General features: G+C 42.8%; 1 protein-coding gene across 3 annotated transcripts in view; it reads right to left on the reverse strand.

Annotated features, from left to right (window-relative positions):
• The window catches only part of LOC126292020 (open rectifier potassium channel protein 1), a 530,665-nt gene that overhangs the window by 111,447 nt on the left and 393,365 nt on the right, over positions 1-25,853 (reverse strand). For all 3 annotated transcript variants that reach the window (XM_049985814.1, XM_049985813.1, XM_049985815.1), the window contains exon 3: positions 12,937-13,119. In XM_049985814.1, the coding sequence (XP_049841771.1) occupies positions 12,937-13,119 (183 nt within the window). The remainder of the gene's footprint in view (positions 1-12,936; positions 13,120-25,853) is intronic.

Below are 25,853 nucleotides of genomic sequence, written 5' to 3' on the forward strand. Positions count from 1 at the left end.
AGCAAATGGCTGAAATTTTTGCAGTTCATACCTCAAAAATTTTTGTAAAATCTTTATCCTTTTCCAAGATAACAGAGGTTCAAAGACACCCTACTTCTACAGTAACATCCGGTATGAGGCGAAATCTAAATAACAGCAGAAAATTGCCCAAATTTTAATGGTATATTCTTTAGGCATTTGTTTAGATGAGCTATCTGTCCGTTTTCAAAAATCCGTTATCGAGAAACACCCCAAAAGCTAGTTTTCTGGGTTTCAAAACCCAGCCGCGGATTCTGAGACGGCTATGCACTGTAAATGACTGTAATTTTTGCGATGTATTCATAAGATCTCTATTTCGAAAAACTTTGAAAAGTTTCGTCATATTTTTAGTACTGAAACCCATAAGCTAAATTATTTTTGCACGTAAAATCCTGTCTGAGACGTAAAATTACTCGTCATTTCGCATTATTTCAGTTTCACCTAAGTAAAATAGCTAAATTTACTTTTCATGTAAGTTACATGCCCTGCTGCATCAGGGAGAAGAAGGGAACCAACGGTAGAATGCGTGTGTTAGTGCACAAAAATGCGAATACGTTCACGTTGATTTAAAAGAATCCTGACTGAAAAGTGGGGTACTAGCTGTCTCATACTACCTTCCTCAAAACCTTTAAAAAATTTGGCATGCGAATATATTCGCTCTTTTTTATGCTGGGAGAGAAAAAGACAGTGGTAGAGGCAAAGAGACGGAAAAGTAGTAAATACTGGAAGATAGCAACAGTGACTGGGTTACAGAACGAGCGGAGGAGACAATGATAGTGTGGGGGAGAGGGACACAGTGGCAGTGGAGAGTGATGAGAGTGACAGAACAGTACTAGGAGAAGAGTAAAGCAGACAGTGAAGGAGGAGGAATAAACATAAAGAGTAACTGGAAGTGTGTGAGAGCCAGTAATAATGAGAAACAGTGTATATGACAATGACCACGAGGGAGAGACAGAGATGCTGACAGTGAGAAGAGATAGCAGCATTAGGAGGGAAGAAGTGAGACATTAGCAGTGAGAGTGAGTGAGAGAGAGAGAGAGAGAGAGAGAGAGAGAGAGAGAGAGAGAGAGAGAGAGAGAGAGAGAGAGCGCAAGAGAGAGACAGTGAAAGTGAGAGGAGTCTGTAGCAGTAAGACAGAACAAGGGGACTTGCTGTGCCCCAAGAGACAATGTCAGAGAGACACAAAGAGATAATGAGTTGAGCTGAAAGTGTCAGTGAGAAAGGGCAACTGCGAATGGATGGGTTGTTGTTGTTGTCTTCAGTCCTGAGACTGGTTTGATGCAGCTCTCCATGCTACTCTATCCTGTGCAAGCTGCTTCATCTCCCAGTACCTACTGCAACCTACATCCTTCTGAATCTGCTTAGTGTACTCATCTCTCGGTCTCCCTCTACGATTTTTACCCTCCACGCTGCCCTCCAATGCTAAATTTGTGATCCCTTGATGCCTCAAAACATGTCCTACCAACCGATCCCTTCTTCTAGTCAAGTTGTGCCACAAACTTCTCTTCTCCCCAATCCTATTCAATACCTCCTCATTAGTTACGTGATCTATCCACCTTATCTTCAGTATTCTTCTGTAGCACCACATTTCGAAAGCTTCTATTCTCTTCTTGTCCAAACTAGTTACCGTCCATGTTTCACTTCCATACATGGCTACACACCAAACAAATACTTTCAGAAACGACTTCCTGATACATAAATCTATATTCGATGTTAACAAATTTCTCTTCTTCAGAAACGCTTTCCTTGCCATTGCCAGTCTACATCTTATATCCTCTCTACTTCGACCATCATCAGTTATTTTACTTCCTAAATAGCAAAACTCCTTTACTACTTTAAGTGTCTCATTTCCTACTCTAATTCCCTCAGCATCACCCGATTTAATTTGACTACATTCCATTATCCTCGTTTTGCTTTTGTTAATGTTCATCTTATATCCTCCTTTCAAGGCACTGTCCATTCCGTTCAACTGCTCTTCCAAGTCCTTTGCTGTCTCTGACAGAATTACGATGTCATCGGCGAACCTCAAAGTTTTTACTTCGTCTCCATGAATTTTAATACCTACTCCAAATTTTTCTTTTTTTTCCTTTACTGTTTGCTCAATATACAGATTGAATAACATCGGGGAGAGGCTACAACCCTGTCTCACTCCTTTCCCAACCACTGCTTCCCTTTCATGCCCCTCGACTCTTATTACTGCCATCTGGTTTCTGTACAAATTATAAATAGCCTTTCGCTCCCTGTATTTTACCCCTGCCACCTTTAGAATTTGAAAAAGAGTATTCCAGTCAACATTGTCAAAAGCTTTCTCTAAGTCTACAAATACTAGAAACGTAGGTTTGCCTTTTCTTAATCTTTCTTCTAAGATAAGTCGTAAAGTCAGTATTGCCTCACGTGTTCCAACATTACGACGGAATCCAAACTGATCTGCCCCGAGGTCGGCTTCTACTAGTTTTTCCATTCGTCTGTAAAGAATTCGCGTTAGTATTTTGGAGCCGTGGCTTATTAAACTGATAGTTCGGTAATTTTCACATCTGTCAGCACCTGCTTTCTTTGGGATTGGAATTATTATATTCTTCTTGAAGTCTGAGGGTATTTCGCCTGTCTCATACATCTTGCTCACCAGCTGGTAGAGTTTTGTCATGACTGGCTCTCCCAAGGCCGTCAGTAGTTCTAATGGAATGTTGTCTACTCCGGGGGCCTTTTTTCGACTCAGGTCTTTCAGTGCTCTGTCAAACTCTTCACGCAGTATCGTATCTCCCATTTCGTCTTCATCTACATCCTCTTCTATTTCCATAATATTGTCCTCAAGTACATCGCCCTTGTATAAACCTTCTATATACTCCTTCCACCTTTCTGCCTTCCCTTCTTTGCTTAGAACTGGGCTGCCATCTGAGCTCTTGATATTCATACACGTGGTTCTCTTCTCTCCAAAGGTCTCTTTAATTTTCCTGTAGGCAGTATCTATCTTACCCCTAGTGAGATAAGCTTCTACATCCTTACATTTGTCCTCTAGCCATCCCTGCTTAGCCATTTTGCACTTCCTGTCGATCTCATTTTTGAGACGTTTGTATTCCTTTTTGCCTGCTTCATTTACTGCATTTTTATATTTTCTCCTTTCATCAATTAAATTCAATATTTCTTCTGTTACCCAAGGATTTCTAGCAGCCCTCGTCTTTGTACCTACTTTATCCTCTGCTGCCTTCACTACTACAACCCTCAGAGCTACCCATTCTTCTTCTACTGTATTTCTTTCCCCTATTCCTGTCAATTGTTCCATTATGCTCTCTCTGAAACTCTGTACAACCTCTGGTTCTTTCAGTTTATCCAGGTCCCATCTCCTTAATTTCCCACATTTTTGCAGTTTCTTCAGTTTTAATCTACAGGTCATAACCAACAGATTGTGGTCAGAGTCCACATCTGCCCCTGGAAATGTCTTACAACTTAAAACCTGGTTCCTAAATCTCTGTCTTACCATTATATAATCTATCTGATACCTTTTAGTATCTCCAGGGTTCTTCCACGTATACAACCTTCTTTCATGATTCTTAAACCAAGTGTTAGCTATGATTAAGTTGTGCTCTGTGCAAAATTCTACTAGGCGGCTTCCTCTTTCATTTCTTAGCCCCAATCCATATTCACCTACTATGTTTCCTTCTCTCCCTTTTCCTACACTCGAATTCCAGTCACCCATTACTATTAAATTTTCGTCTCCCTTCACTATCTGAATAATTTCTTTTATTTCATCGTACATTTCTTCAATTTCTTCATCATCTGCAGAGCTAGTTGTCATATAAACTTGTACTACTGTAGTAGGTGTGGGCTTCGTATGTATCTTGGCCACAATAATGCGTTCACTATGCTGTTTGTAGTAGCTTACCCGCATTCCTATTTTCCTGTTCATTATTAAACCTACTCCTGCATTACCCCTATTTGATTTTGTGTTTATAACCCTGTAGTCACCTGACCAGAAGTCTTGTTCCTCCTGCCACCGAACTTCACTAATTCCCACTACATCTAACTTTAACCTACCCATTTCCCTTTTTAAATTTTCTAACCTACCTGCCCGATTGAGGGATCTGACATTCCACGCTCCGATCCGTAGAACGCCAGTTTTCTTTCTCCTGATAACGACATCCTCCTGAGTAGTCCCCGCCCGGAGATCCGAATGGGGGACTATTTTACCTCCGGAATATTTTACCCAAGAGGATGCCATCATCATTTAATCATACAGTAAAGCTGCATGTCCTCGGGAAAAATTACGGCTGTAGTTTCCCCTTGCTTTCAGCCGTTCGCAGTACCAGCACAGCAAGGCCGTTTTGGTTAATGTTGCAAGGCCAGATCAGTCAATCATCCAGACTGTTGCCCCAGCAACTACTGAAAAGGCTGCTGCCCCTCTTCAGGAACCACACGTTTGTCTGGCCTCTCAACAGATACCCCTCCGTTGTGGTTGCACCTACGGTACGGCCATCTGTATCGCTGAGGCACGCAAGCCTCCCCACCAACGGCAAGGTCCATGGTTCATGGGGGGAGGAATGGATGGGTATGAACAAGTTATACAGCGATGGACTAGCGGGTATGAGTGAGATACAATTAGGTGAGCTTTTGGGAATCTGTTGTGAGCTGGACGTTAAAAAAAGCGTGAGTATTTTCGCATACCGAAATTTTTGGGAAGAGTTTTGAAGGTGACAAACTGCTTATTTGCTTCTGTCTCGGGTTCTTCGGCCGACGTTCGTGTGATGATTTTGCTGACGTTTCGCCAGCACGAGTGGCTGGCATTGTCAAAGCTTCACCCTCCATTGCCGGAGGTGAACTGGAGCCGGGCTCGCGGCCGCAGACTATATGTACCTTGCGCGCCAACGTCCGAGGGCTTCTCCGCGGTCATTTCCGGTGCGTTTCTCCTCTTGCTACCTGCTACGGTCGTTCTCTGCAGTACGGGAAGCCAGGAGCCGTTTACCTTAAGGCTTTCTTCTTTCTTGTTGAAGCTGTTCCCGTGTTTGTGTATTTCTACAGCTTCTCTGTACAAGCGGGTGTGATAGTGCTTCTCTACAGCCAGAACTTCCGTGTCGGTGAATTTTATTACATGTACCTGGTCGGTTCCATTTTCCCGCAAGACATCATGAAGCTCTTCCATGCCTGTCTCACCACGAGCTATTTCACGTGGAATGGCAATTTCTACGAACAGCTGGAAGGCGTTGCCATGGGTAGTCCTCTTAGTCCAGTGGTGGCCAACTTCTTCATGGAACATTTCGAAGCACAGGCACTGGACTCGGCGACTTGTAAACCTAAGGTGTGGTACAGGTACGTCGATGATACTTTCGTCGTGTGGAGCCATGGTGAAGACCAGCTCGGTGACTTCCTAAGACACTTGAACAACCTCCACGCCAACATAAAATTTACCATGGAAGTGGAAAAGGACAAAAAAACTACCATTTCTAGATGTGCTGGTCACAAGGGATGGCCAAAACCTGGGACATAGCGTGTACCGAAAACCGACGCACACGGACCGATATCTGCACAAACTGTCAAACCACCACCCGAGCCAGAAAAGAGGCATGATTCAGACGCTCGTAACGCGAGCAGCACGAATATGTGAGCCGCAGCACCTTAAACGCGAAATGCAACACCTGGAAAGTGTTCTGAGGAGCAATGGGTACTCCACAAATGATATTAGAAGTGTAACAGAGCCAAACCACCGGCGAAGTAAGAAACCAGAAAAAGAAATGTCGGGTACGGCCTTTCTGCCATACATTCCCAGAGTGACGGACAGAATCAGCCGTATATTACACACGCACGGCGTAAAGACAATTTTCAAACCGACAAGGAAGATCAAAGAATGTCTTAGATCGGCAAAGGATAAAAGGGACCCACTTGCAATGTCAGGAATATACCGCTTACCATGCACATGCGGGAAAGTTTATGTCGGAATGACTGGAAGATCAATCAACACCAGGATCAAAGAACATAAGCGACATTGCAGGTTGGGACAGGTGGAAAAATCGGCCGTGGCAGAACACGCACTGAGTGAGACCGACCAGGTACATGTAATAAAATTCACCGACACGGAAGTTCTGGCTGTAGAGAAGCACTATCACACCCGCTTGTACAGAGAAGCTGTAGAAATACACAAACACGGGAACAGCTTCAACAAGAAAGAAGAAAGCCTTAAGGTAAACGGCTCCTGGCTTCCCGTACTGCAGAGAACGACCGTAGCAGGTAGCAAGAGGAGAAACGCACCGGAAATGACCGCGGAGAAGCCCTCGGACGTTGGCGCGCAAGGTACATATAGTCTGCGGCCGCGAGCCCGGCTCCAGTTCACCTCCGGCAATGGAGGGTGAAGCTTTGACAATGCCAGCCACTCGTGCTGGCGAAACGTCAGCAAAATCATCACACGAACGTCGGCCGAAGAACCCGAGACAGAAGCAAATAAGCAGTTTGTCAACAAGTGGCCACGAAAGTCTTAACAATTTAGTTTTGAAGGTGATGAGCAAAGTAGAATAAGGTACCTCACTTTTCATTTAAATTAACCAGAACATATTAGCATTTTTTGTGCTCCAATAGGAGCATTTTTCCGAACGTAAATATAGATGTCAGAAAATCATTTGCTAAATTATTTGCATGGAGTACACTGCTGTAAGGAAGTGTAAGTGCGATTGGAAAGGAATCGACCTGAAGCTGCCGAAACTTGGATATGGCTGAAAATGTCAAGAACGAGCTGGTCTGAAGAATAGAAAACATGGGAATCTTTAGGGAAGTTCAACTAGGAGAAGATTATTAAAGGAAACGGGAAAGAGAAAAATCAAATTTAATGGACACGCCATCAGACACATTCATCATTAACCTTCCTGAAGGGAAAGTGCCGGGGAAGAAAGGAATGCGATGGCCTAGGAAGAAAACATCGAGGAGAGGCTGTGACAATTACATGGAACTAAAACGAACAGGTGATGGCGGAAGGGAATTGTAGCGTAGACAAGAATATATATGTATATTTGTGCAATGGAACGATGATTGATTCCTTGGTCGTTGCTTGGTCTGTATGCGCTGTGGGCTATTTATACCTAATAATAACTTAAAATACAATTGCTTTTGCGCCAATCCAACTCCCAAACACCATTCCGAAGTGTCCCTGTCCCACGAACTTCAGCTTTTAATACCACCCGTGGGCTTTGAGAAGTGACATAGCACTGTCACAGTCTAAAATAAAAGTCGTGACACTCCAGTTTTTTTTTTTTGTTTTTTTTTTTTTTTGTTTTTACGTACTGCGATTGCAGCGCACCAAGCGTCCAGGAAGTTATACTGATGAGTTCGGTGAGATCCTCGGAATGCGAAAGCCAATCGTATTTGTTTATATTGGTCTGCAGAACGGTTTTTATGAACGGGAGCGTCTATAACGCAATAAATTGGAGCAAAGACAAGAAGCACCATATTTGTCTTTTTTTTAGGTTTCTTAACCACCCTAGGAAGTGTGAACCGCTATATTACAGAACACTTTATTTGCGATTTTCTTGTAACATACAGATATTTACTGGAGAATGTAATGCGTTTTAAGAACAAAAAAAATTTCTAGTAAACAGCAGAAGACCTGACCTTTAGGAGAAATGCGTCGTATATCTACTCAGAGGCGTGAAGTTTTCTTCGCTACACTTCCAGTCAAATCAGTGAATATGGAACATAAGGAAAGTGTATCGAATGCAATACCTATATTCTTTAAAGTAGTAGATGAACTACCACAACTGCAGCTGAAGGAAAACCCAGCCTGGCGTGATAATAAAAGTAATGAAACTGTTTCCCAACACAGAAGAAACCAATTACACAAATGTTGCTACATCTGAGTCACAAACGGCAAGAATCTTCAGTACAGTCGATTTTGACGCAAAAGTTATTACATTTACAAAAATATTAATGTATTAGAAAGTTGAGTGAAGTGTAAGAAGTTGCAAACGTTAGGCTTCCTACAAAGTTATTACGTGTCAAGGAAAGTGCCTGTCAGTATAAGAACAGACAACAAAAGAAATATATTATTCCCATACATGAAATACGTTTTTATATTCTCTTCTTTCCAGGGGAGTAAACTGCAATTACACACACATTCCAAAGTATTTCTTCAACATCAAGTTGAAGTTTATATCACTGAATCAGGGAGATAGGCTGTTTTTACATGTATTTAATGGTCATTCAAGTATCTTGATAATATTTACTAATACCTCGAAAGCAAAATTTAATAACTATTTCGCTAATTAACTAGAAAAACAATGAAAACAAACTTTATTTTTGCGGCTGCTTTCCCGCCGTTTGGCGCGCTAATAACGCACTTGTCAGACAGCAACAATTTTCACAGTAGAGAGTGTCACGACTGTATATGCTAGACTGTGGTACTTTTGTGTGGGGTGACATCATTCAACAGAGATTGAACATTATCTTTTGTCGTTCTAAAAACACGCGAAAATAGTAGCTACAATTTACATAAACTTTTATTATTTATGAACACATTTTCCTTTCCAGTATAAAATTCTTGCCTGGCGCTCATATTGCTGTAAGAGCTCGGGGCTCAGTTTGTGTGTTATAGTGACGTTAATTTATTATTATGTCTTTGTGTTATATCAATACTGCGTTTCGTTGACTGCCGCGACTTTTAGTTAAACGTGCATTGGCGTCACTCTTGGGTTTTTGCACTGGTTCCTGGTTTTTTTATTGGTATCCGGAGTCTTATGTTAAGCTGTGTAGGTAAAGTGGTGTTTTGATACCGTGTTCTATCATTTGCCGCTATTTTTTGCTATTAGTATTAGTGTCGCTTTTTGACTTTTTGTATTGCTATCAGGGTGTTAAGTTGAGGTATATAGCCCAACGGTGTCCAGTTCTGCATTTCGTTAACTATCGCGTGGTTTTGCTATGTCTGTTAGTATCGCCCTTACGCTTTCTGCACTGCAATTAGTTTTTGGCTTTTTGCATTGGAATCGTCCTTCTAAGTTGAGCTATTTATGTCAAGTTAAATTTTCTATACGTTTTAGAACTGGTTTGCACTAATTTGAAGCCACCAGGGTATCGTCATTCTGTGGTTGCTTAGTTATGTAATTGTTGCTGTTATCGTGATTTTAGGTTGTATTTTAGTTTATCTCAGCCCAGAACCCCCAATTTCCCGCGTTTGTCCCGTTACTGTAGCTTCATTATTTATTCTTATCAATTTGATCCATTTTGTATTTGAAGTTTATAATTTAGCGCCATGGGAACGAGTAGTCATTGGTCGTCGTTTTGAAATACTGTGTGCGTTACATTTTAGGGATTGTTATGACGTCATTGATCAAAGTCAACGGATGGCATCGAAGGCTCATGTTTATACAAAACATGTGGTAGTACAAAGTATTATTTAAAAGCAATTTTTTGGTGCTGAGGCTATGTCTTCATACCATTTCCCAAAGCAGTGGTAGCGCAGTTTTAGGTCCTTTAATTTTATGATTTGAGCGTAACTTAAAATGGCACAACATTCCATCTGTTTATGGACTTTTTATGTTTATTTTGTTAACAGCTGTGCACGCACGGCAATTTATTGTTGTGCGTACGGTACAGATTTCGGTACCTCAACTCGAACCAGCGTTCTGCAATAGATATTAGCTGTTTATCCCTTTTTTTATCAGTGTTTATTCTGTAATAGAAACTCTCTGGTTGTACGAGTGCGATTTTCGTTCTTCTTCTGATCTGAAAATTAATAACGCTAGAAGCAGCTTAACTAAAACTCATTTACTTTCATTGTATCCTGAGCAAGGCAGACTATTCTCGAAAAGGGAGTAAATACGGGTTCTCTGACTGCATTATTGGTTTCTTTCAGTTGTGTGATTTATCTGGGATCTGACTTCATGTTACGTGAAGCATCAGAAAAAGCGTCTGTTATTGGTAAAACTGAAGAATTAATAACAGGCGAACATTCGACCAATCGATAGCAATTTCAGACATTCGCGGTAAGGATTTCTGTATTTTTTTATTACTTCCTCGTGGCAACGAATTAATAGTACTTCCATTAACAGAGATTAAAATCAAACTTTTGTAAATTTAGTGCATACGACTTGCATAATAAAGTAGTGGAGACTACTGTCTAAGAAGAGTTTGAGAAGTAGTGGCTTTTTTTTTTTAATACATGCTGTGTTAATTTGTCTTTGCGAGGGATTCTCAGAGATGTTAGTCGTCATTTTAAAACAATAAAAGCGCTCTGGCGGAGTATGTGACACTTTAGTAAACTGATGGAGTGTACGTGCTAGGCATTTCAGAAAAATATTTGAATTGGTAAAGGATGAAGTAACGTCAAACCACGAAAGAAGGTATAAGGTAAAAATCAGAAACTTTTATTATATTGTGAAGCTATTTCTGTTTCGTGAGTAAAAAAGAAAGCAATCCACCGAATTAGGTAGTTACGATGTTTTGAAAGCCAAATTGCGGAAGATCTCCCAGGTTCTAATAGTCGATAATATTGATAGATTAGGAAGTTAAGCATGTCACCAACCTCAGGTCACGTGATGTTGATTGTTTACTTCTTGTGCTAAGAGCGAAACTTGATAATTATACGTATTTGCCCCGATTTTACAGATTATTTATTGTTGTCGATATGGATGCAAATCGAAGTTCCCCAAAGTTGGACAAGTTTTATTTCATATTTATCACGAAGGCCTAATTATAGTTATCATGCTAATATGAGTCCTTGCATTTGTTAATTAATATCGAGACAGTCCACTGAAGGCATAAAATCGTAGGGAAACTTAAAGTGAATGTACTCCATATATATTTACGAGACCGGTGCTTGGATCACGTATGTAGCGTGCGAGTGTATTGTCAGTCCGTGTGATGAATGCATACACACTTCGAGCAACGTTCGTCTGTACATAAAAAGTATACGAGACATTGTTAGTCGTTTCCTCGGTATCATACATATTTACAGGATGTTTCAAAAATGACCGGTATATTTGAAACGGCAATAAAAACCAAACGAGCAGCGATAGAAATACACCGTTTGTTGCAAAATACTTGGGACAACAGTACATTTTCAGACAGACAAACTTTCGAAATTACAGTAGTTACAATTTTCAACAACAGATGGCGCTGCAAGTGATGTGAAAGATATACAAGACAATGCAGTCTGTGCGTGCGCCATTCTGTACGTCGTCTTTCTGCTGTAAGCGTGTGCTGTTCACAACGTGCAAGTGTGCTGTGGACAACATGGTTTATTCCTTAGAACAGAGGATTTTTCTGGTGTTGGAATTCCACCGCCTAGAACACAGTGTTGTTGCAACAAGACGAAGTTTTCAACGGAGGTTTAATGTAACCAAAGGACCGAAAGCGATACAATAAAGGATCTGTTTGAAAAATTTCAACGGACTGGGAACGTGACGGATGAATGTGCTGGAAAGGTAGGGCGACCGCGTACGGCAACCACAGAGGGCAATGCGCAGCTAGTGCAGCAGGTGATCCAACAGTGACCTCGGGTTTCCGTTCGTCGTGTTGCAGCTGCGGTCCAAGTGACGCCAAATTCCACGTATCGTCTCATTCGCCAGAGTTTACACCTCTATCCATACAAAATTCAAACGCGACAACCCCTCAGCGCTGCTACCATTGCTGCACGAGACACATTCGCTAACGATATAGTGCACAGGATTGATGACGGCGATATGCATGTGGGCAGCATTTGGTTTACTGACGAAGCTTATTTTTACCTGGACGGCTTCGTCAGTAAACAGAACTGGCGCATATGGGGAACCAAAAAGCCCCATGTTGCAGTCCCATCGTCCCTGCATCCTCAAAAAGTACTGGTCTGGGCCGCCATTTCTTCCAAAGGAATCATTGGCCCATTTTTCAGATCCGAAACGATTACTGCATCACGCTATCTGGACATTCTTCGTGAATTTGTGGCGGTACAAACTGCCTTAGACGACACTGCGAACACCTCGTGGTTTATGCAAGATGGTGCCCGGCCACATCGCACGGCAGACGTCTTTAATTTCCTGAATGAATATTTCGATGATCGTGTGATTGCTTTGGGCTATCCGAAACATACAGGAGGCGGCGTGGATTGGCCTCTCTATTCGCCAGACATGAACACCTGTGACTTCTTTCTGTGGGAACACTTGAAAGACCAGGTGTACCGCCAGAATCCAGAAACAATTGAACACCTGAAGCAGTACATCTCATCTGCATGTGAAGCCATTACGCCAGACACGTTGTCAAAGGTTTCGGGTAATTTCATTCAGAGACTACGCCATATTATTGCTACGCATGGTGGATATGTGGAAAATATCGTACTATAGAGTTTCCCAGACCGCAGCGCCATCTGTTGTTGACAATTGTAACTACTGTAATTTCGAAAGTTTGTCTGCCTGAAAATATACTGTTGTGCCAAGCATATTGCAACAAACGGTGTATTTCTATCGCTGCTCGTTTAGTTTGTATTGCCGTTTCAAATATACCGGTCATTTTTGAAACGCCCTGTACAAACCGTTGTTCTTACACTGAAGCGCCAAAGAAACTGGTATAGGCATGCGTATTCAAATACAGAGATACGTCAACAGGCAGAATACGGCGCTGCGATCGGCAGCGCTTATATAAGACAAGTGTGGCGCAGTTGTTAGATCGGTTACTGCTGCTACAGTGGCAGGTTATCAAGATATAAGGGAGTTTGAACGTGACGTTATAGTCGGCGCCCGAGCGATGGATTTTCCCGTACGACTATTTCACGAGTGTACCGTGAATATCAGGAATCTGGTAAAAAATCTGACATCACTGGGATTCGTCATTTTTGAACAAACGATTTTTGTGATGTTGACTGTTTGATACCTTATAACTGATCGATGACACTCTCCAAACAACGTTACCTAATTACAGCCGTCGGGCTGATCTGCTGTGGCGGGGGTTAAGCGCTTTGCTGGCCACGGGACGTACCTATTGTGCTGACAACGGTGACCACGAAGAAGAAGGAGTTGTAGAACGTCCACTTCTTCGGCTCCGGGCTGCTGTCCTCCGGGGGAGGGTCCGTCATGTCGCGGCCGCAGAAGTCAGACAGGTCCTCCAGGAACAGCCGCTGCGCCGTCTTGTTCTGCGGCCAGTAGTAGTGGTCCACCATGTCTGCAACAACGTAGACAAATGTAATGTATTGCGAATACAAGGATCCTTCATTGTATGCTTATATGATAGCGGAACAAACACTGGTGGCAGTTACGAGGGTCGGTCAAAAAGTAATGCCTCCCATTTTTTTTCTACTTAAAAAAATTAAGTTAAGTGAAAAATTTGAATTTGGCGCCATTCCTCAAACCACCTTCTGCAATCCACTGCAGTAGTAACTTTCTGCGTCAACAGGTGGCAGCACAGCAGAAGTTTGTAAGATGGCCGACATCGATGTTCGTTTGAGACAGCGTTGTGTGATTGAATTCTTGAATGCAGAAGGTGAAACGCCCATACGCATTCATGAAAGACTGAAGAAGGTGTATGGTGTTGTGACAGTGGATGTCAGCACTGTTAGACGATGGGTTCGTCGTTGTAAGTAAGCTGAAGGGCAAACACCGTTGACTGACGAAAAGCGGAGCGGCAGGCCGGTGAGTGCAGTGACTCCACACAACATTCAGCAAGTTGATGACATCATTCGTGGTGACCGTCGGGTGACTGCAGATGAAGTGTGTCGCATTATTTCTCTTAGTAAAGGCAGTGTGATCACGATTATTAAACAATTGGGGTACTCAAAAGTTTGTGCACGGTGGGTTCCAAGAATGTTAACCGATCAGAATAAAGAGGCAAGGAAAACAATAGCCTCCCAACACTTGCAGCGCTTCCGTTTGGAGGGAGATGAGTTTCTGAAAAAAATTGTGACCGGGGACGAAACATGGGTGCATTTTTTGGAACCTGAATCAAAGAGGCAGTCAATGGAGTGGCGTCACACAAGCTCGCCGAGGAAGAAAAAATTCAAAACTGTGCGATCGGCAGGGAAAGTTATGGCAACAGTTTTCTGGGATACAGAGGGTGTGATTCTGGTTGATTTTTTGGAGCAGGGATGCACAATAAATTCTGTTCAATACGTCACAACCCTCAAAAAACTTAAAACACGTCTTCAGCGAGTTCGCCAAACAAAATCAATGGCAGATGTTCTTCTTTTGCATGACAATGCAAGACCACACACCAGTCGTCACACCTCTGACGAGATTGTCAAAATTGGATGGGAAGTTTTGCCTCATCCCCCATACAGCCCTGACCTGGCACCATCAGACTTCCATCTGTTCGGGCCACTAAAAGAAGCTCATCGTGGGATTCATTTTGAAGATGAGGAGGCCGTCAAAACATCCTTGCGTCAATGGCTTAGGAAGCAGAGCTGTGATTTTTACCGTGCTGGGATACACGCCCTTGTACAAAGATGGACAAAAACTGTAGAGATGGGCGGAGATTACATTGAAAAATGACAAAATGATCCTCAATGTTGTGGTTTTCAACCTATGTAATTGCATTTAAATTTCCTGACAATTAAACGTAGAAAAAAAAAATAGGAGGCATTACTTTTTGACTGACCCTCGTACTTCTGTAAAATATCTGGGAGTATGCGTGCGGAACGATTTGAAGTGGAATGATTATATAAAATTAATTGTTGGTAAGGCGGGTACCAGGTTGAGATTCATTGCGAGAGTCCTCAGAGAATGTAGTCCGTCAACAAAGGAGGTGGCTTACAAAACACTCGTTCGACCTATACTTGAGTATTGCTCATCAGTGTAGGATCCGTACCAGGTAGGGTTGCCGGAGGAGATAGAGAAGATCCAAAGAAGAGCGGCGCGTTTCGTCACAGGGTTATTTGGTAAGCGTGATAGCGTTACGGAGATGTGTAGCAAACTCAAGTGGCAGACTCTGCAAGAGAGGCGCTCTGCATCGCGGTGTAGCTTGCTGTCCAGGTTTCGAGAGGGTGCGTTTCTGGATGAAGTATGGAACATATTGCGTCCCCCTATTTATACCTCACGAAGAGATCACGAATGTAAAATTAGAGAGATTCGAGCGCGCACGGAGGCTTTCCGGCAGTCGTTCCTTCCGCGAACCGTACGCGACTGGAACAGAAAAGGGAGGTAATGACAGTGGCACGTAAAGTGCCCTCCGCCACACACCGTTGGGTGGCTTGCGGAGTATAAATGTAGATGTAGAACACCACGGCAAACCTTCACCACACTTCCTGATCATTCCCACTGCAGTAGAGAAGACTCGTCTACATTACCCTCAGTAAGTTTGGAAACACCTAGTAATTATAGACAGTGGAAAGGAAATACAGTATAAGAATGCTTTTTGTTGTTTTCCACATTTTTATTAAGCTCAAACAATACACAGGAAGATGCAACAACTAAATTTTCGATTCCTCAAAATAGCCATCCTTTGTTTTCATCACTGCCTTGCACACTCTCGGCATGGGCTCTATCACTGTATAATTGTGTATTTTATGATTTTGGTTCGGGTGGCTTTAAATATTGTGGGCGAGCATGACACTTTTTACTAACTTATACCGCGATAACACTCGTACGGACATCTGCTGCCCCGAAGTACGTACGATATATTGTTTAAACACAGCGCGCGACTCACCGCCTTCTAATAAATAGTTTACGTGGGCGCTGCTATTTAGAAAAGAAAATATGCGTATTCTTAAGCAGACTGTAATTATTAACATGGGTCTCTGGGGCTACTGTTTATTTATGCACCAAATTACATAAATTACACAAAGATTAACTGAGATATTGCGGAATCTAATGACTTTCAATATTTCTTATTCCTTATTTGCGAGGCAAAACTGGAGAGAATCTCATCTGACGTTATGCGCCCAAAATGAAACATACTGAACTCATTCAGTGCTGTGAATTTTGGTAATTGAAATTATTTTCAACTTCAAAATTAGTGAAAGGCCAAAATTGAAAAGTCTCTCGCATTTACATTTAATATTATGATATGAAATTTTAATTAAATTATACAGTCAGCGTAATGGCCGACTAAATCCTGATAGGGCAGATGAGCTCCCTGCAGTATGAAGTTCTTTAAAAATTTTGTTGGTTATAATTAATGGTTGCGATCATGCAAGGTGAAAAAAAAAGGTTCAAATGGCTCTGAGCACTAGGCGACTTAACTTCTGAGTCGCCTAGAACTTAGAACTAATTATACCCAACTAACCTAAGTACATCACACACATACATGCCCGGGGCAGGATTTGAACCTGCGACCGTTGCTGTCGCTCGGTTCCAGACTGTAGCGCTTAGAACCGCACGGCATCTCTGGCCGGCCATGCGAGGTGACCACTAAGTCAATAACACACACTTTCCAATAACAATTTCTATTGTATTTTTCAAAACAACAGGTAAAACTTACGTTAATTATCAGACAGCACTACAATGGCGGTCTACGGCGAGACAAAACAAAGCAGGAGAGAGAGTTCAATCGGCCGGCCGAGGTGACCGAACAGCTCTTGACGCTACAGTCTGGCGGTCGCAGGTCCGAATCCTGCTTCGGGCATGGTTGTGTGTGATGTCCTTAGGTTAGTTAGGTTTAAGTAGTTCTAAGTTATAGGGGACTGATGAACTCAGAAGTTAAGTCCCATAGTGCTCAGAGCCATTTTGATAGTTCAATCAAAGCATTGTCTCTGATCTCCATGGACTGTGTTACACAGAGATTATACCAAAAAAACTGTGTTTACATCGATATTTACGTTTTGATAATAATAACTTACGTTCTTTACTACTTGTTATAGATCGCGCACACGTACACAGTCTTGAAATAATTTATAATTCACACGTCCCATAACAAAAACTTTCTTTCCCTTTCTCCAAATGTCCATTTATGTGACGTACCGTCACAGCTGCGTCAGTTTTGCCTAAGTTTCGGTTGGAATTAATCTCCATTCTTGCTGCAGGACCTCCCACAATTGTGACCCACTCATGACTTCCCGTTTTCGGGCCCAATTCATCCCATAGCAGCTCGATTGGGTTACAATCAGGGGATTGGGGCGGCGATTGTAAGTTTTTCAATTTTTACGAACCTCTAGAGACTTCACATAGTTCTGACACAAGCGAGACGTATGTTGCTGCAAGACAAACTCTTTCCCAATCAGACGCAAACCACATGTGTCAGCATGTCGCTGGAGAGTGGTATGATAACCCTTATGGGTCAGTTTTCCATCTATTTTCACCAAATCTCCGACTTTATTCCCTCCAAAGGATCCCCATACCATCACAGAAGCTTGTAGCTTTAGGCTGGTGCACCACTACCAGTTTACTGTATCCATCACACCCTAACACTGATGATTTAACACACAAATCGCGTCGCTATTCAGTTCTAAAAGATCGATGCTGGAGCGAGTAACGTGAATACGGCCAACGTATGGAGCTTCTCATGGAAGTCATGTAGCTCATTCCCATTGCACCACTGCCATTTTAGTGTATCCGTCACATCCTCAGTTTGACGACTTAACACAGAAATTGCGTCGCTGTTCAATACTAAAGGATTGATGCTGACATCTCTCCGAGTGAGTAACGCGCCAACGATTACCGTATGGACCTTCCCCCGAGAGTTGGAATTACGCACTGAGGATTCAAGCGTACAAATTAACAGCGTTTACTTCAAATTATTTCCAACTCGGATTCATCAGTGAATAAGACTCTTTCCCAATCCCCGCTGTCCAATGTTGGTGTGTCTTAGCCCACTGAAGCCTTTTCTTCTTGTGAACAGGGCGCAACAATGGCTTCCTTGTTGCTACATAATCTCGGAGGTTGTTGTCTGCCAGGCGTCGTCTCACTGTTGACTCACTCACCGGTGTATCCCTCGTTGCGTTTAGTTCATCAGTCAATTCACGGACAGTTTTTAATCTGTTACGTTTACTGGTCAGCACCAAATACTTTTCCTGACGTTCTGATATTTTCCTGGGTGATCCTGAGCGGGGACGCTCTCCATAGGAGCCTGTTTCTCGATGCCGATGTGTGATTTTGACACCTCCGCTGGTGAAAATCATCAGTTATTTGTCGGACACTATTGCCTTCTTTGTGCAAAGTTATTATCATTACCCGCGATTCATAAGGAATCAAGCACTTTGGGACCATTTTCAATTACTTTCGCGGCGTGTTATACTTTTATGCAAACGCAACTACGAGTGAACAGAAATGAAAACATGGTACCTCTAAATTGCCATGCGGTCTACTCGCGCCACCTGGTGTGTTTGGTTGAACTGCTTGGACAGGTAACGTCGGTTTACATGAAACGGAGCAATACTAGTATGTTCCAATATGTATGTATGTATGTATGTATATGTACAATAATTAAGTGTACGATACTGTTCGAGACATTGTAAACCGTTATTTGAGTTTGCTATTCCGTATTCTAACCAATAACTCATATAGGTCACTTCTATCTTGCTCCGTTGTAATATGCAGCATGGTGTTTCCAAACTTATGGAGGACAGTGTGCATCTACAGGGTGTTCCAGAAATACTGCAACGAACGTCGAGGGGGTTGTAGAGGGTGTCTGGAGGAACAAATCGAGAATAGGAACCCGTGTTCGGAATCTTTATAATTTCGACGCTACGTAGCATCGTTGGATACACTACTGGCCATTAAAATTGCTACACCACGAAGATGACTTGCTACAGACGCGAAATTTAACAAACAGGAAGAAGATGATGTGATATCCAAATGATTAGCTTTTCAGAGCATTCACACAAGATTAGCGCCGGTGGCGACACCTACAACGTTCTGACATGAGGAAAGTTTCCAACCGATTTCTCATACACTAACAGCAGCTGACCGGCGTTGCTTCGTCTAAGGCCATGCTTCGTGTAAGGAGGAGAAATGCGTACCATCACGTTTCCGACTTTGATAAAGGTCGGATTGTAGCCTATCGCGATTGTGGTTTATCGAATCGTGACATTGTTGCTCGCTTTGGTCGAGATCCAATGACAGTTAGCAGAATATGGAATCGGTGGGTTCAGGATGGTAATACGGAACGCCGTGCTGGATCCCAACGGCCTCGTATCACTAGCAGTCGAGATGACAGGCATCTTATCCGCATGGCTGTAACGGATCGTGCAGCCACGTCTCGATCCCTGAGTCAACAGATGGGGATGTTTGCAAGGCAACAACCATGTGCACGAACAGTTCGACGGCGTTTGCAGCAGCATGGACTATCAACTTTGAGACCGTGGCTGCGGTTACCCTTGACGCTGCATCATAGACAGGAGGGCCTGCGATGGTGTACTCAACGACGAACTTGGGTGCACGAATGGCAAAACGTCATTTTTTCGGATGAATCCAGGTTCTGTTTACAGAATCATGATGGTCACATACATATTTGTCGACATCGCGCCGAACGCACATTGGAAGCGTGTATTCGTCATCGCCATACTGGCGTATCACCAGGCGTGATTGTGTGGTGTGCCATTGGTTATACGTCTCGGTCACCTCTTGTTCGCATTGACGGCACTTTGAACAGTGGACGTTACATTTTAAATATGTTGCGACCAGTGGCTCTACCCTTCATTCGATCCCTGCGAAACCCTACATTTCAGCAGGATAATGCACGACCACGTGTTGCAGGTCCTGTACGGGCCTTTCTGGATACAGGAAATGTTCTCCAGATCTCTCACCAATACGAAACGTCTGGTCAATGAGCAACTGGCTCGTCACAATACGCCAGCCACTACTCTTGATGAACTGTGGTATCGTGTTGAAGCTGCATGGGCAGCTGTACCTGTACGCGCCATCCAAACTCTTTTTTACTCAATGCCCAGGCTTATGAAGGCCGTTATTACGCCCAGAGGTGGTTGTTCTGTGTACTGATTTCTCAGGATCTTTACACCCAAATTGCGTGTAAATGTAATCACAAGTCAGTTCTAGTATAATATATTTGTCCAACGAATACCCGTTTATCACCTGCATTTCTCCTTGGCGTAGCAGTTTTAACGGCCAGTTGTGTAGGTGCCTGCCACTAGACTACCCCTTCAGCGGCAAACATGACTCTTTACACTGATAGATCGTTGCTGGAGAGCCCCGCAACGTTCTCTATTATTGAGTGATCCCCAGTGGAGAAGATGGGGTTAGCTGCTGCGCAGACAGGCTTTACCTCATATGAATGCGATGTTCTGTTCCCTTGGTAGGTGATGATTTCAGACAAGAACTTCCATCTGTATTTGATTTTTCTCCTGGAACCCCTCTAAAATCTCCATTGTTCTTCCATATAACGGATGGGAACCCACCAAGGCAACAGTACATTGTGTCTATAGGAGACAAGGCCTGTCTATGCAGCAACTGACACAATCTTTTGCACTGGCGATCGTGGCAATCAGCAACAAACAACACTGCGAAACGTTGCACCTACGGTATGTCAGCATACAAAAATGTTTGCTGCTGAAGGACTGGCTTACGGGCAGGCGTTGCCGCCTATGACAGACTTTCTGTAGCGTCGTTGGACGATGTTTCCAGACACAGGTTCCTATTCTCGATTTGTTCCTGAAGACGCCCTCTATAACCCATCGAAGTTTGCCACAACATCTGCGACCCGCTGTGTATCTACATACAGTCTGCAAGCTACTGATGATCCCAAGGAATACGTCCACTGTCTACCAGAGGACTCTTAGGCACATTTTGCTGGCGTGGGCATGTGAAGCAGTAAGGAAAGTACAACGTTAATTTAATGATTGATCCGATTACACAGATTTGATGTAGCTTCATTATTTGACATAATGTCACAGGGCTTTGCACACACAGAAAAAGTCAAATAGTTTTTTGGCTTATCACAAGTACTTCGCATGTGTCCCCCTACTGATTCAGCAGATATCAAGTCGTTAATCATGTTCTTCCCAAATTCGGCGAAGCATGTCAATATCACTCTGTTGGGAAGCACTATTCGTGCGAGCTCAAAGTTCTCTTAGCTTTATAGTTAGCAGGAGGTTAAACACTGAATCTTTCACATAACCTCACATACAAAAAGCTCGCACTGGGTTATGTCGTGACAGCATAGAGGCCGTGGCATGATAATCATCCCTACCACGACCGATCCAGTGGTTTCTCAATTTCCTATTTAGGAATTCACGAACATCGTGGTGGATATATGTGGAGCACCATCATTGTGTAGGTGAAGTACACGCTGTGGGTCTCCAGTTATGGCATGAGCCATACTTTCGGCATGCCTAGGTACATACGTCCTGTAACGATCTTTCCGCAGAAAAAAAGGGACAGTGAACTTTAAACCGCAACATCGCACAGAACGAGTTAACTTTTGATGAATCTCGAATGAACTGCGCGATAGTGTAGGGATTCTCTGCCTCCAAATTTGCACAGTGTGCCTATGTACTCTGCCACACATTAAAAAAGTGTTGCTACATTATTGAAGATGACGTTTGTAACGGAACATATTAAAGGCTTTACTTTACCGAAGTATGCGATGCCCTCCAAATTCAACCAGTTTAACGAGTATTTATGATGATAGAAAAGTTATTGTGTATGTTAACAATGATTGCATAACATGTCTCCATAAACAGTTAACCCATTAAATTATACTGAATAACTGACCCATACAAAAGTTAATATCACTTGATCACTGATACAGAAAATGTCATCATGTAAAAACACTAAGTTCATCTTAAATAATTAATATGAAGTACGAAAAATAGTGGCCAACTTAGGTATTTTGGACCTCCTTAAATAAAAATCACCCAGTGAAACCTATCTGTTCACTAGAAGCGTTTTCATTCAGTATTCACGTAATCAATCCTATTTTAGACGAAAATCAATGTAATTCTTAATAATTCATGTTATTTACTTATTTATGTAAATTAGAGAAGTCAATTGACAAACTTCTAAAAAACGGCCTTTTTGTAACAAAGAATTATTCTGTCAAGTCAAGAAATCTGTCTGTCATTTTAATAACATGTTAAATTATGTCACTAGATGTAAATTAATAACTTTTCTGCACAAATTATGATAACAGATGTACATGTGACTTATAAATTATATCTCTTTTTAGTAATTCTTTGACAATGTTATAAATACAAGCAGCAAGAAGGGTCGGGGGCGCAGTCGGAATGTCACTTTCGTAAAATGTGTTTGTGTGTTATTGTTCGATGTGGATAAACAATGCAAAGAACATGTAAAAGAAGTACTACTTTGTGTTGTCTCATTGTCAATGGTGGACAGTGAAGTTAAGATGGCCACCAGAGTAATAAATATCTGAAGTTTAAATATTTGTTGGTTTCGCTTGTTATTTATCATTAAAAGCACATCAAAATGGGGGGCTGATGACCTTAGCTGTTTAGTCCCCCTTAAACATCCCAACAACCACCACCACCACATCAAAAACACGGAACCTCATCTTTTTACCCCTAGACAACCAGATTTAGAGCCAGCATCGAGACACAGCAGCGATTACTACAATGCATTTTAATGGCGCCAACCTAACATCAAGTGCTATCAAGCTCCGTAAATGGGAGTGAAATAGTGCGATTACAGCAATTAGCAATATCTACAACTAAGCGACCATTACACGTTCTCTCAAAACCCAGCCCTCTTCCATAATCTGTTGCGACTGTGCCGAAATTTCTGAGCGTCTTACTTGTTTATTGGGAGTCATGGGTTGTAGGAATTGGAAGCTGTAAGACTTCAGCTTCAGTAGTTTCTTTAATATTTCTCAAACGTTCGGTTGTGGTATGTTCGGCACTCTGCTTGTTGCGTTCGTCTATTTCTGTGGGCTACGTGCCAAAAATCGCCAGCTCGTGGTCCAATATTTCTTGGCCCAATTCAGACCAACGCGTTGATTTCCCCTTTGCAGAAGAATCCTGAAAGCTTTAAACTGCGCGTACCACCGCCAAGTGGAGTTGGCAGTTGGTGGATCTTTGCTGAACTTGGTTCTGAAAACTTGTCGCTTTGTTACAGCAGACTGTTGTGAATATATCTGAAGCACAACATTCGCTATTCTGGTGGCTGTCGCCATCTTGCCTAGCTGCTCATCGTGCGCTTTCGTGGCAGAAATCTGGACTGCGGCTGCAACAACATTAAACTTTTTCAAGTTTTCTATACTAGTGTCGTGTTCCTCACCATAGGTCAGTTGATGTAACTACACTAGATTAGTGAAATCGTTTCAAATATTTGTAATGACCATATTTTGAGGGAAGTACCGACATCAGCGACAATTTTATTCTGAAATAGTTCAGAGGCGATGGAAATGGAAGAGGAGGTAGATGAAGATGAAATGGGAGACATGATACTGCGTGTAGAGTTTGACAGAGCACTGAAAGACCTAAGTCGAAACAAGGCCCCGAGAGTAGACAACATTTCATTAGAACTACTGACAGCCTTGGGAGAGCCAGTCCTGACAAAACTCTACCATCTGGTGAGCAAGATGTTTGAGATAGGCGAAATTACCTAAGACTTCAAGGAGAATATAATGATTCCAATCGCAAAGAAAGCAGGTGTTGACAGATGTGAAAATTACTGAACTATCAGTTTAATAAGTTACAGCTGCAAAATACTAACGCGAATTCTTTACAGACGATTGGAAAAACTGGTAGAAGCCGACCTCGGTGAAGATCAGTTTGGATTCCGCAGAAATGTTGGAACACGTGAGGCAATACTGACCCTACGACTTAGAAGAAAGATTAAGGAGAGGCAAACCTACGTTTCTAGCATTTGTAGACTTAGATAAAGCTTTTGACAATGTGGACTGAAATACTCTCTCAAATTCCGAAGGTGGCAGGGGTAAAATACAGGAAGCAAAAGGCTATTTACAATTTGTACAGAAGGCAGATGGCAGTTATAAGAGTCGAGGGGTATGAAAGGGAAGCAGTGGTTCGGAAAGGAGTGAGACAGGATTATAGTCTCTCCCCGATGCTATTCAATCTGTATATTGAGCAAGCAGTAAAGGAAACAAAAGCAACGTTCGGAGTTGGTATTAAAATCCATGGAGAAGTAATAAAAACTTTGACGTTAGCCGATGACATTGTAATTCTGTCAGAGACAGCAAAGGACTTGGAAGAGCAGTTGAACGGAATGGACAGTGTCTTGAAAGGAGGATATAAGATGAACATCAACAAAAGCAAAAGGAGGATAATGGAATGTAGTCGAATTAAGTCGGGTGATGCTGAGGGAATTAGATTAGGAAATGAGACACTTAAAGTAGTAAAGGAGTCTTGCTATTTGGGGAGCAAAATAACAGATAATGGACGAAGTATAGAGGATATAAAATGTAGACTGGCAATGGCAAGGAAAGCATTTTTGAAGAACAGAAATTTGTTAACATCGAGTATAGATTTAAGTGTCAGGAAGTCATTTCTGAAAGTATTTGTTTGGAGCATAGCCATGTATGGAAGTGAAACATGGACGATAAATAGTTTGGACAACAAGAGAATAGAAACTTTCGAAATGTGGTGCTACAGAAGAATGCTGAAGATTAGGTAGGTAGATAACATAACTAGTGAGGAAGTATTGAATAGAATTGGGGAGGAGTTTGTGGCACAACTTGACTAGAAGAAGGGATCGGTTGGTAGGACATGTTCTGAGGCATCAAGGGATCACCAATTTAGTAGTGGAGGGGAGCATGGAGGGTAAAAATCGTAGAGGGAGACCAGGAGATGAATATACTAAGCAGATTCAGAAGGATGTAGGCTGCAATAATTACTGGGTGATGAAGAAACTTCCACAGGATAGAGTAGCATGGAGAGCTGCATCATTGACATTTCTGAACAGTCAAAGGGAATGCGTCTGTGATAGAATATCCACAGTCAACGTCTATCTTCAGGAGTTCTGCGAACCGAGGTGATGCAAAAAATTTTTCGATGTATGTGTACATAATATTTGTAATACCGCAATATATATGTGGAGCAGGGATGAATGGTGGGAACATCCCAGCGACATTACGGGCCGAAAATACAGACATCCTCTGACGTAAGTGTCTTTGGCAAAGGGCAGATTGTTACGGCTCGGTGCCTAGGAATAAGCAACTCGGAAACGAAGCTGGTCGGCTGTTCACCTGCGACTGTCATCGGCGTCTATGGAAAGTGGCTGAAGGACGGCGAAACCACAACGTGTTGGACGTCCACGGTTCATCTCAGAATTTGGAGGTCGAAGGCTTACGCACCCCGTTAGAGGGCAGAGTACAGTGCTGTCGCGGGCACACGTGTTTCCGAGCACGCCGTTCAGCGGTCGTTGACCTTGGGAATCCGCAGCACACGACAACTTCCGACGTTGCCCCAGCGACATCGTCAGTTGCGATCGTAGAGGGCAAGGACCATCGAGAGGGGGCCGTGTGTTAATGGAAACACGTCGCCTGGTCCGATGGATAGCGTTTATTGTTGCACAAGGTTGTGGTGCCGTTCGGATACCCAGCAGAACGGCTGTTGGAAAATGCACTGCTCCACAGGATTAGACAGGTGTGGAAAGTCTTGTGCTGTGATGGACATTCACCTGGGCCTCCGTGGGACCTATGGCAGTAATCCGAGGCGCCGTGAAGGCTGTGCACTACGTTAACATTATTGCTGACCACGTGTACCCCTTCAAGCGTGATGGCTAGCCCGACGATAGTCACATCCTTCAGAAGGATAACTGCCCGTGTCACAAGGCCAGAACCGTTCTGCACTGAGCATTCACGTCGACGTCTTGGTCACCGAATTCGCGTCATCCGAGCCGGATGGAATACAGCTGAATGCGATTGGGAGCCATCTCCGCCCCCACAAACGACCGGTCTGTAATCACGTGACCTCTGTGTAGACATCCGGTTCCACTTTTTTTTTTTCAGAAACCTACCAAGGACTTGTCGAAACCATGACACGCAGAATCGCTGCTATATTGCGTTCCACACGTGCACCAACACGTTATGTA

This window comes from Schistocerca gregaria, chromosome 9, assembly GCF_023897955.1.
Source record: "Schistocerca gregaria isolate iqSchGreg1 chromosome 9, iqSchGreg1.2, whole genome shotgun sequence".
In the NCBI taxonomy this organism is placed as follows: Eukaryota; Metazoa; Arthropoda; class Insecta; order Orthoptera; family Acrididae; genus Schistocerca; species Schistocerca gregaria.